Below are 16,027 nucleotides of genomic sequence, written 5' to 3' on the forward strand. Positions count from 1 at the left end.
GAGAGAGAGAGAGAGAGAGAGAGAGAGAGAGAGAGAGAGAACTAATATCTACTAAAAACAGAACATTAAGAAAAATCAATACCAATACAAAAGGAGAAATGTGGTAAGTATTGAATTGGGTATGCCTATAAATGTGCAACACTATCACCATCATAAAATGACAATTGCTCTCATACCTATCTTTTCCTGATGATTCCACAGAAGTCTATGGAGTGCATGAACATTAGCATCACTGATGAAAGAGATACTGTGACTCGCCTGCTCGACACTTTCACAGTCACTTGCAATCTGAATAAAGAACCATCTCGCTCCTTCAAAGTGTTGCCGAAGAAAGTCATTGAAAGGAAGCATGTGTTGCTCTTTGCTGAATTCTACATGATTTGCAATATTTTGCAAGATTTTTGACATGAGCATCAACCCTCGTTTTACTTGCTGACTAGGCTGCCGGTCTAAAATACCAGTTTCACAAGGGGACACTGGAAAGAAGTACAGATTTTTCATTATAATTCTTTGATAAAAGAATTAATTCATAATTAACCCACTGATTACTAAGGACATCTCAGGCTGTTCTGACTATTAAAATATATCTGCACAGAGTTCTCATAAGCAGAGGATATAACTGTTACAAATTAATTTCATTTTCTAAGGTTTTCTACAATAGAAAATCATTATAATTTCATAGAATAATGCTGTTAGTTTTGTGGCTTATTGCAAATTATTGCAAACTGCAAGGGTTAAAGCCACTGATTACAATCATCAAATAAATGATCACTAATGGATAAGCAATTAAGGATTAATTATGCAAATATATGTTAAAGTGAATTTCATACTACTTTGTTCCTTCTTTTTTACCAACTACCCCAAGGGCACTGTCTACTCTAAGAACTGCATATTTATTACAATGTCACCAGATCAAGTCCTTGCATAGCTCCACCATCCAACAAGAAAGCTTACTCACCAATAGCAGGATTAATGAAGCGTAAAAAAATAACTGTCCCAACGGCACCAATATTGTTCTGAGGGAATTGAGGGAACCTCTTACTTAAAACCTGGTACAGACAGTGACACATACTTCTCAACTGAGGGGGGAATCTGCAAGGAAATTCAAAATGTTTATATTAAATATTTAACCTTCCCTATTAACATGAAAGGAATTTTACTCAATTACATTTCCAATCAAGAAAATTTCAAATACACGAAGACTTGGAATACACAAATCAGTTGTGTTTTGTAATACTGTAATGGACTCTTGGCTGTGTACTCAACCTCCTTTGGGAGATTTAACTTTCAAAATAGTCAAGTCAGTCCTAAGCTGGAAATGAAAAACCTTTCTGCTCAACTTTAAGACCAAGCACTACCACCATAAATTTTTTAAATAATATCCAGTTTTAATGTCCATTACATTAAAAGAATGATTTGTCAGATTTCTAGACCCAGGGGTACCATCTGAAGGCTATGCTGTGACACTACAAGGACTACAAGAACTCAGTAAAATTGTACACCTAGAGCACAAGTCCTTGCCATCTATGGACAACTTACTTTTCTGAGGAGGAAACAATAGCACCAAAAACTCTCTGTGTTAAAGCTATCAGGTTTCTTCTGTTGGCATCAACATCTTCTGTTGGGTCCAACCTTGCAGGATCTACTTCATATGAATGAGTGCAGTCATCTGTCAGTGGCCGTATCAAAGGTTCTAGAAGGTTGTGCAGGTAAGATGCCCCATATATCTGACGAAGAGAAATTAGGAAAACCTGAATACCTGTTAACTGGAATACTCTGGTGGAGAAATTAGGACACAAACATCCAGTTTATGATGTAGTCTGCTGGAGAATTCAGGAAAACCTAATGTTTGTTTTACTTTATACACTAATGAACAAATTTGGAAAACTAATGTTTATGAAAGTATCAGCTTCACAACTGCAAGATGTTAAGGTTGATAACTTAAACTTGTAAACAATATATAACCTTTCATAACTACAAAGATACTGTATGACATCATTTACTTGACTACTTAAGTTTCTTTCCATACAAAAAGGACAAAAAAAATTACTGTACTTACCTTGAAGCAAAAGGACATTATTTTACTCCCTAAAGAGTTTCCCCTAAATAGGGTCTGCATACAATCAGACACCTCCACCTCCTTGTAAAACATATTCCACAAAAGTGGAGACAGAAGATGTTTAGCATCAAATAACGTAACAAATACCCGGGCAAGTTCATCCTGAAAAGAGTCAAGCAAAATATGATATTTCTTTCTTAGTACCAAATATTCCAAAAGATTTTGTTTCAGTACAGTAAAATTAAATGCTAAAGTTTTTTCTTAAAGTAAAATTCAATATTATATTCATAATCTACATCAAATCTTATATGCAAATGAGCCTTCTCTGCTTATAAAAAAAAAATGAGGACACAAATAGGAATGTCATTCTTAATTCTCTGCTCAGTACCCACAAATTTAAATATACCAGTCACAGGAACTTTATCTGCCCATACCAACCCATTAATCAAGAACAGACAAAAATAAAGTAAAAGACTGGTCAGTCAGACAATTTACTGCTAACTTTTCAGTCCCAAAAATTATGAGCTTACCATCTGAGGAGTTACTACTACTGACGCTAAGGCCATTGCAATAGGAAGCTCTCCTTTGTCACCAATCATGGTCACAAGCTGCACCAACTGTTCATATCTATCTGCCAGAACTGTTTCTGCCAATGTATCGAATTCGGTCCCTTGTTGGAGAATTTTTGTAAGCACCTGTGAATGACAACAAAACATTCAAAGACTGCATTTCTCAACAGATCCTTGACTTGTAAGTTTCCAATTATTAATTACTGTACATGGAATTAAAGCAGAGGAAAAAGTTTTGAGAGAACTGAATATCATAGTATATCTTAGACACAATACCAATGTTATTCACATCAAACAAAATGTCATGTAAATCAATGCAAATAGATATATAGTACTGCAAGAATTAAGTGTCATAGGGAAAAAAAAATTTTTAAAACACGCTTTTATTAAAATGCACTAAAAGGTACATAATAATTTTTTGAGACACCTGGATTTTCTTACAATTAATCATGTCTACAAAAATACAGGCCTGGGCACCAAACATGGAAGAAAAGAAATATACTTTTTTATTTCTTGTAGCATTTCCTTCCATGTTTGGTGCCCACATCTTTATTTTTGTAGACATGGTTGATTGTTAGAAAATCCTGGTCTCAAAAAATTTTGTACTTTTTAGTGCATTTTAAAAAAAGTGTGTTTTAAATTTTTTTTTTAGACTTTTTAGTTTTGACAAATTATAATCGATTTATGATTGTGACTAAAAAAAACTGAACGTGATATCCAGTTGTGCTAAAGGTCTGAAAAATCCGGAAAGTTATTAACTTAATCTGCCGAGTCAAAGAAAGTATGAAAAATCCAAAGTTTCATACAAATCCTGAGATACTGGGAGAGGTCACTGTAGGTCACTAGAGGTCACTGCTGACCTACTGATCTAGTAAGGTTGTATTGTAACTGGGATTGAGTAACAATGCAAAATTTCAGGACCATCGGATGAAGGAAAAGGGTCGAAAATTGAGTTACAAGTTTTGACCCAAACAGACAAACAGATGCAGAAGTCAAGTTAAATAAAAGTATGTAATAAGATATACTATTTTTACTGTATTTATTTTACAGAATGTATTATCTGCTTTTTCTTGTCTCTTGTTCTTTCTTAAACTATATTTACATTATTTTCAGTTATTAATAAGTACATATTGCACTTACAAAGTTCTCTTTTTTGAACCATGTAATGGACATTTATGTAGTCTGAATTTAGTTGCTAATATTTATCATAACTTTGCTTTGCACCCTAATTATAAAATTTATACAAAGCACAAAAAATAATAATTAGCAATGTTACATACCTCAATGAAAGCAGCTCTAGTCTGTAAATCTTTGTGGTAACCCAAACCTATGGAATGCATTAGGCCCGAATCAATGTTGGCAGAGAGTAAATTAGACATTGCTTGAATAGTAGCATTCCGCAGAGTTGACAGCTTGCCGGGCTGAACACGCTGGCGAGTTACATCTTTTTCAGACTGAAAATAACAACATTTATCTTTTAAGACAAAAGAAAATTTGGCTAAATTTACTATGACATAAAAAGTGAATTACACTAAATACTATTATATCCAGACCTTCCTCTTGTTTGAAATTATTTTCTTGAGGTTAACCTTCTTTAGTTCCAGGCAGTACCATAACTGATATTTACCAAAGATAGCTTGATAGTGAATAAATACATGTGTTAACACCAAAGTTAATGACAATATTCACATTCTAAAGTATTAAACAAGAAATTTATGAATACCCATGATGAGCCATTTCTTCCATGTTCTGTAGTATGGTGCCTGCGCATCATCTTAACAGTGAAAAGATTCCAAATCAAAAACTGCTAGTAACAATAACAGTAATAAATATGCTAATAAGTGCTGTTACTAATAATATAATTGAAATCTGTTAAGGTAGCTCATGGCAATAATGGTAATGACAGCAATAAAAATAAAAATGGCAGCATGAATGTCAATAAAACAAAGAACACCACAAGAGTAAAATGCCTGGCACTTTGGCATACAGTATATGATTACTATAATTGTCGTTTCTATGTTAGATTTTTCTTTTACATGATTAGACATGATTTATGTTCTCACCACTGTCTATTCTGTCCACTTTTCCTGACACAATTAAAATCTAGCCAAGGTCTTTATCCATTTTTTTTTACCATAGCTTTCAAGCAATATTTTCAAGCCCTTGCCAGTGGTATTCATCCTACTAATATTCTGACCATTTACTCTTCTGAGACAACTTAACGCTATATTATGGTTAATGGCTTTGTATAAAACTAACTTTTTACGAAAAAAAAAAAAACTAGTTTTTGTCTAATAAAAAAACTGCTACCTTTATAAAGATATCTTATAGACGATGAAGTTTACCTTGTACTGCTTTTCCGCACTCATGCCAGCACTGACTTCCTGAGCTTCCATACAGTCATTGAGTAAGTTCATGAAAAGAGTAAAGTACTTGAGAAATAACTGTGACTTTGCCTCCATCAGATCTCCTCGATCACTCTCCTCAGGCTGGAGTGGAAGACCACGGAGCAGTGCAGCAACAGCCTCCATGCACGCTTGATCCAACTCTCGGCAGTAACTAGTAATGTCGTACTGCATATATATGCTGTGAATTTAAATGTATTTGAATTAAACTCTACTCCTGTTTCAACAACTCGAAGAGTTTTCCACAAGCTTGTTCGTGAGATAAAATTCATTGTTATGCCATTTCACTGCTTTACTGAAGGGGTTTTTTCACAGAATTTAGTAACTGAAAGACTGACTACAGTATAGTTTAAGCTCATTTACCTAGGATACTTTGGGTAAAGAATTTGCTGTAAAGAACAGCACTTGCTTAAAATGCATCTATGGTGCTTTAGAGTCTTAAGGACTTCTCATTAAGCTCTAAGTGTTATGCAATCACATACAAAGAGTAAATTTCTACAGAATAACGTAGGCAGGCAGCTTAAGGAAGAAAACTGGAAAGGAACAAGAATATAGTTTCCAGTCTGGAGAATAATGGCTAAAAAAAATCATAACTGCCAATCATAAAAAGTTAAGTGAAACCATTCAAATCATAATTACCAATCATAAAAAGCTAAGTGAAATCATTCTTGTTGGAAAAGTCCAATTATTTTGGATGCATATGATGTGTACAGCTCTTATTATTCAAAATGCCTCTTAACTAGACCACTGAGTCATTTCTAAGATTCTCAAAAGCTAGAATAAAGGAATGTTTCCTTGTCAAGGAGGATACCCCTCAACCAACAGCACAGCTTTGGCCAATCGAGCTCTCCAACTTATCAATCTTTATCTAGTTCCAATTTTAACCATCTATTGAAGAACAAACCATTTAAACCCAATTATAGGTTAAAATGAATCAATAACAATAATTAAGATAATGAAAAAGAGGCAAAACCCTAAGTAAGACACAATTTTAGATGCAGGTAAACCTTATCAGGGTCTACAATGTGATTCAATGTCAAATTTATAATAAAATCATGTAGCCTAATCTAATATGGTTTAAGCAAAAAGCAGACTAAGTACTGTTCAATGTGCAACACTTCAATTATGCAAAATGGAAATTATTGCATCCCATTTCCACTGAAATTAGAATTCACATAACTTTTATACAGTATGTAGACATTTTATTCACTTAAATAAGTTTACACACTGACTACAAATAAACTGATTATTTACATTAATTTAAACACAATAACCATAAAATAAAACCCACAAAGTCATCCCAATTGGCAAATAAACATGCTTCAAAGTAACAAAAGATATAAAATACCACGAGTATAAATATAAAATACTTTCAAATAAAGAAGTAAGCAAAAGTTTTAAAATGAACCTACTTTGACACAGACGTAACATCAATAGTTCCTGCTGGTGCAATCTGATGAGAATTTCCCATAACCCAGTCAGTAAGATAGTCGACCATCTTGTTGCGAAACTTCATCTCCTGGCGAAAAGCAAGGTCATCCCTTCTCTGCATCATAACCTCCACGAGCTGACACAGCTTTGTTTTGATATGCAATGTGTGAACAGTGGTGTCCAGATGGCGCACGTACCTGTTTCAAAAGAGGATGTGTAGTATTTATCTTTGCTAAGCAGTTTTTATGGCAAGTCTGCAACCAAAGTCAGAAGGTTTGGGAGTCACTCCTGTTATGGAGGTCCACAGGATCATGCAAGCTTTGTGACTACCTGTTTCTGTTCCATAATCAACATGATGTATAATCTGACTATGCAATTCATCTACTGCTTAACCAACCAATAAAAAATTGCCCATATAACAATAAAAACTTAAAACCTTAAAATAATAAAAATAAAAAGAAAGCTCACCTTACAATTGCCAACATCATGGGTTCAATGGTTGTTACACCCAAATTCTCAGAAGGATGGTCAGTCTTATTTTCCAAGACATTTTTCATGATAAATATTATATGTTCTATGAATTGTGTGTTCAACTCACTAACAATTACCTGAAAAAGAAGAAAATTATGTTCACAAATTCAACTCTCTTTATCACACATCATATGTTCAAAAATCATAAAACCAAAGCATAGTGTCATACTCAAATGAGAAAAAGTGGTGGTCATAATAGTTTATGGTCATAATACTTCATCTTAACATCTGAAAACAGAGCAAGCGTGAAACCCAGAAGGTTGGTGCATTTTATTATAATCTGGACTATAATCTACTAAAGTTAAGGTCTGAATCCCTGAGCTTTAGGTATACTGTGCAGTGATATCTGAGGTCATGATCTTAACATTTTCATACTAGTATGTAACAGGGCATGGAAATAGGTGGAAAACGTACCTAAATAATGTAAACTCAGAGTAAATATAAAACTATGACCTAAAATTCAGCAAACTTAGCATCTCTCAAGCCAATAATCATTTACAAAAAATGTAAATGCTATGATTAAGATACAGGTATTCAAAAAAAACTTCAGTCGCTACACTTACTTGACCCTGCTGATCGAAGAATTTATCAACAATGACTTTTGTCTGGTCAAAAAGGATTGGGTACAGCAGAGGTGACATCTCATGTCCCACCAACTCTTTCACATGTGTTTGGATTTGGGTGCCATATTTTTCATTATTGCACACTAAGAGTTTTAAGAGATGTCCTACAAACCTATAACAAGAGGATCACATTAAATCATTTCTGATAGCAATTTATAAGTGTCTAACATGCAAATGAATCTTACATGGCAGGATATACGTTACAAATTTTGACATGAACTGGGGTCATTGGGGCCTAGCCCTGTAACTGTACATGAAAAATTATATAACACTGTAACAGTAAATTATAATTTTGTAAAAATTACATCTCAAACCATACTAAGTCAACATCCACACTGTAATGGTTCTCCCATATCATCAATGGCATTAACACTTACTGTGTTACAGGGCAATACTGCATATCCTGATTGGTATTTGGAAGCACAGCAGGCTTTCTAATATCTCCTGCTAAGTTAGAGCCTCCAGAAGATCTTGAAGGAGACTTCCCCAGTAGACAAACTCCTCCCAATGCACACAGAAACCCTGTCATATTGGCCCACTCATTAACTTGATCTTGTCCCTGAAAAAGATGAAGTTTCATTTTAATATAGAGCAAATAATACCTATCACTATTACTCCTCTTCATGGAATAATTTACAGAAATAATTTCCAAAATAATCTCCAAAAAGTGCAGAAAAACACATTTAAAAGCAAAGTAGCTACTTCTTTTCAAAAGTAAGAATATTAATAAAATATATAGTGATGTATCAATTTTCATACCTTGATATAATGAGAAATAATTTTAACAAATTCTAAAACATACCTATAAATCATAACCATTAATAATGTTTTACTTCAATATTAAATGACCACACCATAGAGCTCAATTTAAAATGTGTTATTTCCACTCATGTCTAGTGAACTTTCTGCTTGAATTCCCATCTGGTTAATGACTTTTGTTAATAATCTCCCTCCATACTTTACCAGGTCTTCCTTTTATTATCCAATTAATATTATTATTATTATTTAAGCAAACTATCGAGATATCCTTATCTCCCATAAGGTTTTTCTTGATTAACTACTTGATATACTGAAACTCCTAAAGATTTAATAACTGGATAAACGGAAAATGTTGAAGATTGACAAAATTTCTATCATAAATTTGTTTCCAGTCCTGTGGTTGGAAGGTGGACAATAATAAAGTCTGACTGTAAACATTGTTCTGCATTCTCTGTACTCAGGTGCATAGCTGTGGTCTTGGTTTTTATTTGTTTCCATAACTAATCTTTCTTGATTAAGGAGCTCCTTGTCCCAACTCATCCCAACACAAACCATTACAGCATGCAAGATTTCGAGCTATTTTCCAACCCCTAAACATCACATTTCAAACGTGCAAAACTCAAATATACAGCACTTGATTAAATACAATTACCCAGAGGCCTTCTGTATTTCATGAAAATAAAAACTAGCAACATTTAAACCATGCAAAATTTACATTGACAAAATCATGTTTCAATTTTCATGTAACAGGACAAACATAAGTTGTGACAACTTTAAATTTTCACAGTTGTTCTGCTGGGTACATTCAACAGCCATTCCTTAAAATTTAAATATCCTCCTATTCATAAACATGAATACTTACCTCTAATTCATGTTCACTACTCTGATGGGAGTGCCTTCTTTTACAGACTGATCGATGAAAGCTGTCTGTTATTTGGGCATCATCAAGCTTAGCCTTTGGGTAGGAAACAAGCATTTTTGTTGAATTTTCCCAATTGATGAATGTATCTTCCCAAGCCTGAAACAAGTAAGATTTACATTTCAAAAAAAAGGCCTTCATAGATAATGGAAGGAAGAAAAGAAAGGCAAAAATAAACAAAGACTGAAGTACAAGAAAAATTATCAATAGGAGGTACACATTTCAAGTCTCAAAACAACATAAAATACCTAGCTACAGAAGAAGTTTTGCAATTTTTATTTTTTTCCCAATTTCCTTCATTAAAATATCAGCCTTACCTCTTAATATGTGTTTGCTTCTTGAATAAATGATACACAAATATATGGTTTTTATATCTTCTTCACATGGTTTTGAGGTTACTTTATTCCGTTTTCTTTAGATTTTCATACAGAAACATTGTGAATCTTTATAAAAATAAAACAAAGCAAGGTTAACAACGTACGGTAAGTCACAGTAGCATGTCATTTCTTTGCTCGTCTTTAAATGACAGACTTCCCTAATTAAAGATTGAAGTGCAATTTGGATGAGCTGTGAAATAGGAGGCAGGGAAGAGTTCACAACTTAGATTAAAAAATTAAACAATCATAAACAAATAAATACAAAGACATGTGAATCAGTTAGAAGCACTGTAATACAATACCTGAAGACACCCTGGAGTCCATTTTTCTATTTTACGCAACAGAGCCATAATGCGCTTCTGAAGTGCTGCTCGACCTGAAACAAAAACAAAAATTAATTTTCCCTCTTCACCTACAAAAAATTTTACAATTTACTTTGAAGAGTAACATCAGATCAATGCTGAATACGGCCAATTCAAGTTCCACCTAAGAAGCCCTTCAAGGGAGTGATATTTCCAAGTAACATAAAATTTTGTCAGCTCAATCACTCAACTCTTTCACCTATTACTTCTGACGTACATAAAGATAGATACAAATCAAAGCAGAACACCAAAATTAAATGGACTGTTCCTTGACTTCCTGGTGACCCTCAAACAATACTTTGATACTTCTTCCCAAGTAGAAGTACAGTGAGACGTACTGAAGGTTCTTTGCAACCTCACTCTGTATCCACCTAATCTGCTTTCTACATTTAGCATTTCATTCATTCCCACTGGTCTCTTCCCAAATTACCATCCAGCTTCTTTATTCTTGTATCCATTTTCAACTCTCACCGAACAACAATAAATTCAGGTAAGCATTATATGCCTAGGAATATGCCTCAGATGTCTTCTTACAGTACCTATATGAATCCCAACAGCACATCATCTGGCAGCACATTCACAATGTTTTCAGTAAAGTTTATAAAAATCTGAGATGAAATAGCAACATCCCTTATTCTCTTTAATAATGTTATAAGCATACTAAATACTGGGTGCTCATGTGGCAAGGAAGGTTGAGTATGGGGTAAAAGCTCAACCCCCCTGCCCCATTGCATTAATTATTTCCTTGACTGCTTTCAATTTAATGTGTAAATGATACTTGATGTATATTGTTCTGTAATTTAAAATACGATACCCTAATGGATAATACTGTACCTCTACTCAATAAATTTATTTCCTTGTCTGCTGTAAATGTAACGTATAATGTCCTCTATTGAATAATACCTCTATTTAGTCAGGTTACTGACAACTGAATGGAATGCTTACAGACTTTACACTACTGGCTGAATCAAAGCAGTATAAGATGGGATGACCTGCAAGGAGGGGACCCTTCTTTTACCTCGCCAGATTCACAGTAAACATCATAGTAACTGAAGAAATTAAACTTATAAAATTTTTCTCTATCATAATACAGTACCAATTTTATGCATTATATAAAAATAAAGTGAACAGCTATAATTACACTAAACTTTAATAAACAATTTCTGATTTCCAATAGAACTAACAAATTTCTATCGTAGTATCAATTCTACCACTGACACCATTAACTTGGAAATAATAAGTATATGTTTAGGTACAGTCACACTCCTTTGAAGTGTTTCTATAATCCAGTACATATTTCAGTCCAGGGAGGAATAATAAAAATACTGACTTTCTTATGTATTCAGTGTCCTTAATTTCAATTAGTATTCCAAGAAGCTTAGCCTGTTTTGATAGAATACTATATGGAAAATAGAATTCATAATTTGAAAATAGGTCATAAAATTTTGCATGGGAACCTACAAATGCACATTAAAAATCTCAGGAAGAATGAGTACTGTGCAATATAACCTTACCCTGTTGATGTTGTTGACAAACAATTCTTGATTCCAATGAAGCTGCATTAAGAAAATGGGATTTGTTCATCATCTAAACTGTCATCAACAAAGCATCACAAAAAACCATCATTCATTTTTTCATCAAAAAGTCAATAAACAGCCAAAAAGGTGATATATGTAGTATACATCAGTGAAAAGCCTGATGGCAATGAATAAAACAGTCAAGCAAAATAAATACCTGTAGTTAAGATTGTTGATGCTGCTGCTAACTCCTGGTACACGTGGTAATTGGGCAACAAATACGTAACAGTTGCTGTAACCTCATCCCAGACACACCTAATGTCAGCTTCTTCACACAGCAAAGCAAAACATGACATGGCCACTAGAACAGCATCCATATCAATACTCCACAGGTACATGAGAAAGACAACCTGCAGGGAACAGAATAGACTGAAAAAGGGAAAGGAAAACACCTGAATATTTACCTAATCCACAAAATATCAATGAAAGATCTGCAAGCAAGTGACATCCAGTAAAATAACTCCAAAAATATTTTTACCTCTAGTTTAATGTGAGCCTGTTTACATATAGCAATGTGAGCCCCAATATTGCAGTTGGCATAATCTTTGTGACGCAGCAAGAATGCATTTCTGCACACCAAAATATCTCTCAGCCACTTCAGAATTTCTGTGTAGTTGATGATCTGATGCTGTATTAATTTCTGTGATATTGAAAACAGCACCTGTGAACTGGAAGCATAAAAACAAAAGTCTTAGTTACAAGGCTATGCGAGTAATCATCAACAGTAACTGATAGTCTTTACTAAAATCAATTCATAACTTTTTCTCAAGTACATGAAACTCACTCTGAAGAGCATCTATTTAAAATAAATAGAAAAACTAATGAATTAAACAAATAATGTTACAACGACAATTTTCCCAAATCTGGAGCTGGAATATAAAATTTGGGCCTAAGACCAAGTGCTGGAACCTATGAGGTCCTTCGGTGCTGAAAGGGAAATTGAGAGTAAAGAAGTTTTAAAGGTGTAAGAAGAGGAAAACCTTGCAACTGCACTATGAAAAAACTGTCAGGAGAGGGTGGAAAGTAAGATGATAGAAAGAAATGAATGGACACACAGTAAAAGGAATGATAGGGGTTGCAGCTAGGGGCCAAAGGGATGCGGCAAAGAATCTAAGCAATGCCTACAGCGCACTATGTGAGGTGCACTGATGGCACTACCACCCCATGTGGATTTTTCCCAAATCTACAGGATCACAAGATACTAACCTCACATCCCAAAACGTATTGATGGGAGCCTCAGGATTCCACATCTCAATCTTTTCTGGTTGATGTAAAACGAGCAATGCTTCCATGGCCTCTGCTGCCACATCCGGCATGGACGGGTTATGAACTAACGATACCAAACCATTTATGAGTTCTAGGGTTGAACTCTGAATTTCATGTCCAGCTTTACCTTGATTCTGCAAAATAACCAAAATACATTATACTCCAAAAAAAAAAAAAGGAACTAAGTAGTAACTTGAGAGGTATCTTGCAAACAACAAAGAAACTGAAATTTAATAAATGTCCCAGTTCCCAAGGAATAATGTATAATTCTAAGAGTGTATAATCACCTTTGATTTGCTTGACTTGTTCCCTTTACTTTTTTGTGAAAGGTACCATTACATCACATATACAATTTCCAAACAATATTCTAAAAACGTTTCTTTTCAAGATACAAGCTTTTTATTTTTTCTCCTCTGGAAATACTATACAATAATGCATAGGTTTCTTCATCCCTTTACCAGAAATTTACATACTAAAAACGTAAAAATGGACATGCATGAAATTTTTCAATTATCTGCACTACATACAACCACTAGATGACTGGTTACATTTACCAAGTTAAACCTGATGTCTTAGCTCCAGCAGTGTTTTAAAACTTTATTTCTTCCCAACACCAATTGTTCCATGTCAAAGAAATTAACCTAAACCCACCAGCCACAAGTAAAACTGATCATAATATTAAATAAAAATACATGTAATCCGTAGACAGTGTCAAGGAAAATGTTGAATTAAAATTTCCTAATTGTTTACATTGACCTCGTAAGTAAAGGCAAATCTGTGTTAAAAATTCACATCACACTTATTCTACAATTAAAAATAAAAAGGAATTGGACTCACATTGAGCATAAGCATAGGATCTGCATGAATAAGACGAACCATCCAAAGCAGCAGATTCTTATATGATGGAGCTTCGTCTGAAGATTTCTCTTTGAACTTTAATGTGGACACTTTCTCCTTTAACGATAAACTCTGCAAAACAAATGTATAATTCTAAGATTCTAGATTTACAAGACAAACTTACAGAGCTATAGGGAGAAACATGTTTTCTCAATATGGGAAAGCTGACTAGCACCTGAAAAGCTAATTGTCTGCACTACTGCAACATGGTAAACAAAACTCAAAATCACTACTGCATGTACCACAATTATATTTTAAAATATAGTATACTGTAACCAACAATAGGTTTCACACCAAATTTACAAAAGATAAATTCCTACAGAAATATGTTACCTCCAGGCATTATCATAGATAAATTCCTACAGAAATATGTTACCTCCAGGCATTATCATATTTACAAGATTACGCAGTGCCACTGTCACCGTACATATGAGTGAAAAAATACTCAAAATGTTCTACTGTTGTCTTATCAATTACATTATGGCATCTCTTTAGCAAATGTTGGATAAAAAATCTAAGTAATAAAGACAATGTCTCCAAGAGCAAACCTAGTAAGATGTGAGTAATCTAATTAATAGTAGCACTTTTTCATCAAAACAGAGATTTAACAACATACAACTGCAAGTCAAGACAGTAACAGAACCATGCAAAATGCTACATTACCTGGGTCATTCTAAGAAGTGTGTGAGATATACATCCTTGACTAACTTTGTTCAGTGTGTCTGTAAACATAGACCTGAGTTCACTGGATTTATTGTACACTATATCAATCTGGGGCCACCATGCTAATCTTGGCTGTGTAATTATTCTGAAAAGTAAAAGATTAAAAGGACAATTAAATAAGTGCATAAACATCTACCTTTACCATCATTATTAACAGATTAGTTAACTAGACCACTCAGCTAAGCTTCTTCATTCTCATAGGGGTGGAAGGGTTTTATATACTGTATTACTGTACAGCCGAACCTCTTAAGACCGGCATTCTGTGGTCTGGGAACTTCCATGGTTTCGCCTGATTTTGAATCAGCCGCCATTAGTTCGTTGAGCAGCCAACTGCAAAAATTATACCATATCTCTTTTGTTTTTATGAAAATAAATGTTAGTAATGAATATGTTTGGTCAAGTGTTTTTTATATTCACCTTAATGAATATAAATATATATTTTTAAAGATTCCACTTGAGAAGGCTCTACCAAGTCAAAACTTTTAATCAAAACAATGAGACATTTGGCAACGCAAGAACTCCTTACTTATAGGTGATACGGTTTTAATCATTTCTTTTATATAGCTGTATATTTACCCATTCGATGTGCCACCCATGAGATCAGATGATGCTAGAGGTAAGAAGCATAAGCATAAATCTTTACCTATGCTAGAAAATGTTTCTACCCTCCCCCTACTGTTAGCAAATGTTTAGTGTTCATTTTTCTCACTAGATGGAGGTGTGCTTTGTTTACTTTTTGACGGCGAAGTGTCAAATGTGCTGAGTGATCAACGAAATTCATATTTTATTTTTTATATTTCATTACCCTTTACAATCAAAATAAATAACGAAGAAACTAATAGCGATAATTATGAAAGCTGGCAAATTTAGGAGATGAAAGTCACTGATAATATTCTGCAAATTCTGAGAAAAGTTAAGTAGTTGACTTACAGTTAAGGTAACTTGGGAATGTAGGCTAAATGTGTTAAATAAAGTACACTATTTTAAAAAAAAAAATTATACACTATAAAGTTATAAAATGATAGTCAAAATATATGAGTAATAAAATGATAAAAAGTGGTGTCAAAACTTAGCCGAGTAGTAGGCTAAGTCAGCAATTAGGCTATTTGTATGTGGAATTAGCTTGCAAGACTGTTTACATAAGGGCTTCATTTTTTAGGGGCGTATTCTGTTTCCAGGATTCTCAGTGGTCTGGCAGTGTCCTTGCCCCAAGGTTCCAGGATTTAAGAGGTTAGACTGTATATTTTAATAAACAGCCACAAAATACTCAATGATTAGATAAACCACATTTAGTGAAGACTGAGTTTCTTTCAGCAATTTATTTCCAAAACTTGCTATTCCCTAGATGATTCTCGGTCATTTTTACACTTCCCAACATCATATTGGTTTTCTACCACTTTATCATTCTTTAATTGAAAAAATCTACTTTCTGAAAATTTATGAAGCATTTACAACATACTGTATATCTGAAAGCAATACAAAATATTGCTTTCAGATATACAGTATATTGTAAATGCTTCACAAATTTT

The 16,027-nt window shown here is 33.8% G+C and overlaps 1 protein-coding gene across 6 annotated transcripts in view; it reads right to left on the minus strand.

Annotated features, from left to right (window-relative positions):
- The window catches only part of Nf1 (neurofibromin 1), a 73,813-nt gene that overhangs the window by 45,749 nt on the left and 12,037 nt on the right, over positions 1-16,027 (minus strand). For 3 of the 6 annotated variants that reach the window (XM_067106452.1, XM_067106448.1, XM_067106449.1), the window contains exons 10-28: positions 14,439-14,583; positions 13,716-13,847; positions 12,819-13,012; positions 12,091-12,280; positions 11,770-11,962; positions 11,550-11,591; positions 9,976-10,049; positions 9,240-9,395; positions 7,996-8,177; positions 7,559-7,730; positions 6,933-7,072; positions 6,446-6,661; positions 4,974-5,214; positions 3,909-4,082; positions 2,590-2,754; positions 2,060-2,221; positions 1,540-1,727; positions 959-1,092; positions 177-476 (exon numbers count right to left, since the gene is read on the minus strand). In XM_067106452.1, the coding sequence (XP_066962553.1) occupies positions 177-476; positions 959-1,092; positions 1,540-1,727; positions 2,060-2,221; positions 2,590-2,754; positions 3,909-4,082; positions 4,974-5,214; positions 6,446-6,661; positions 6,933-7,072; positions 7,559-7,730; positions 7,996-8,177; positions 9,240-9,395; positions 9,976-10,049; positions 11,550-11,591; positions 11,770-11,962; positions 12,091-12,280; positions 12,819-13,012; positions 13,716-13,847; positions 14,439-14,583 (3,200 nt within the window). The remainder of the gene's footprint in view (positions 1-176; positions 477-958; positions 1,093-1,539; positions 1,728-2,059; positions 2,222-2,589; positions 2,755-3,908; positions 4,083-4,973; positions 5,215-6,445; positions 6,662-6,932; positions 7,073-7,558; positions 7,731-7,995; positions 8,178-9,239; positions 9,396-9,975; positions 10,050-11,549; positions 11,592-11,769; positions 11,963-12,090; positions 12,281-12,818; positions 13,013-13,715; positions 13,848-14,438; positions 14,584-16,027) is intronic. The other 3 variants (XM_067106453.1, XM_067106451.1, XM_067106450.1) reach the window with 1 other exon arrangement.

The sequence above is a fragment of the Macrobrachium rosenbergii genome, chromosome 7, assembly GCF_040412425.1.
Source record: "Macrobrachium rosenbergii isolate ZJJX-2024 chromosome 7, ASM4041242v1, whole genome shotgun sequence".
Taxonomy (NCBI): domain Eukaryota; kingdom Metazoa; phylum Arthropoda; class Malacostraca; order Decapoda; family Palaemonidae; genus Macrobrachium; species Macrobrachium rosenbergii.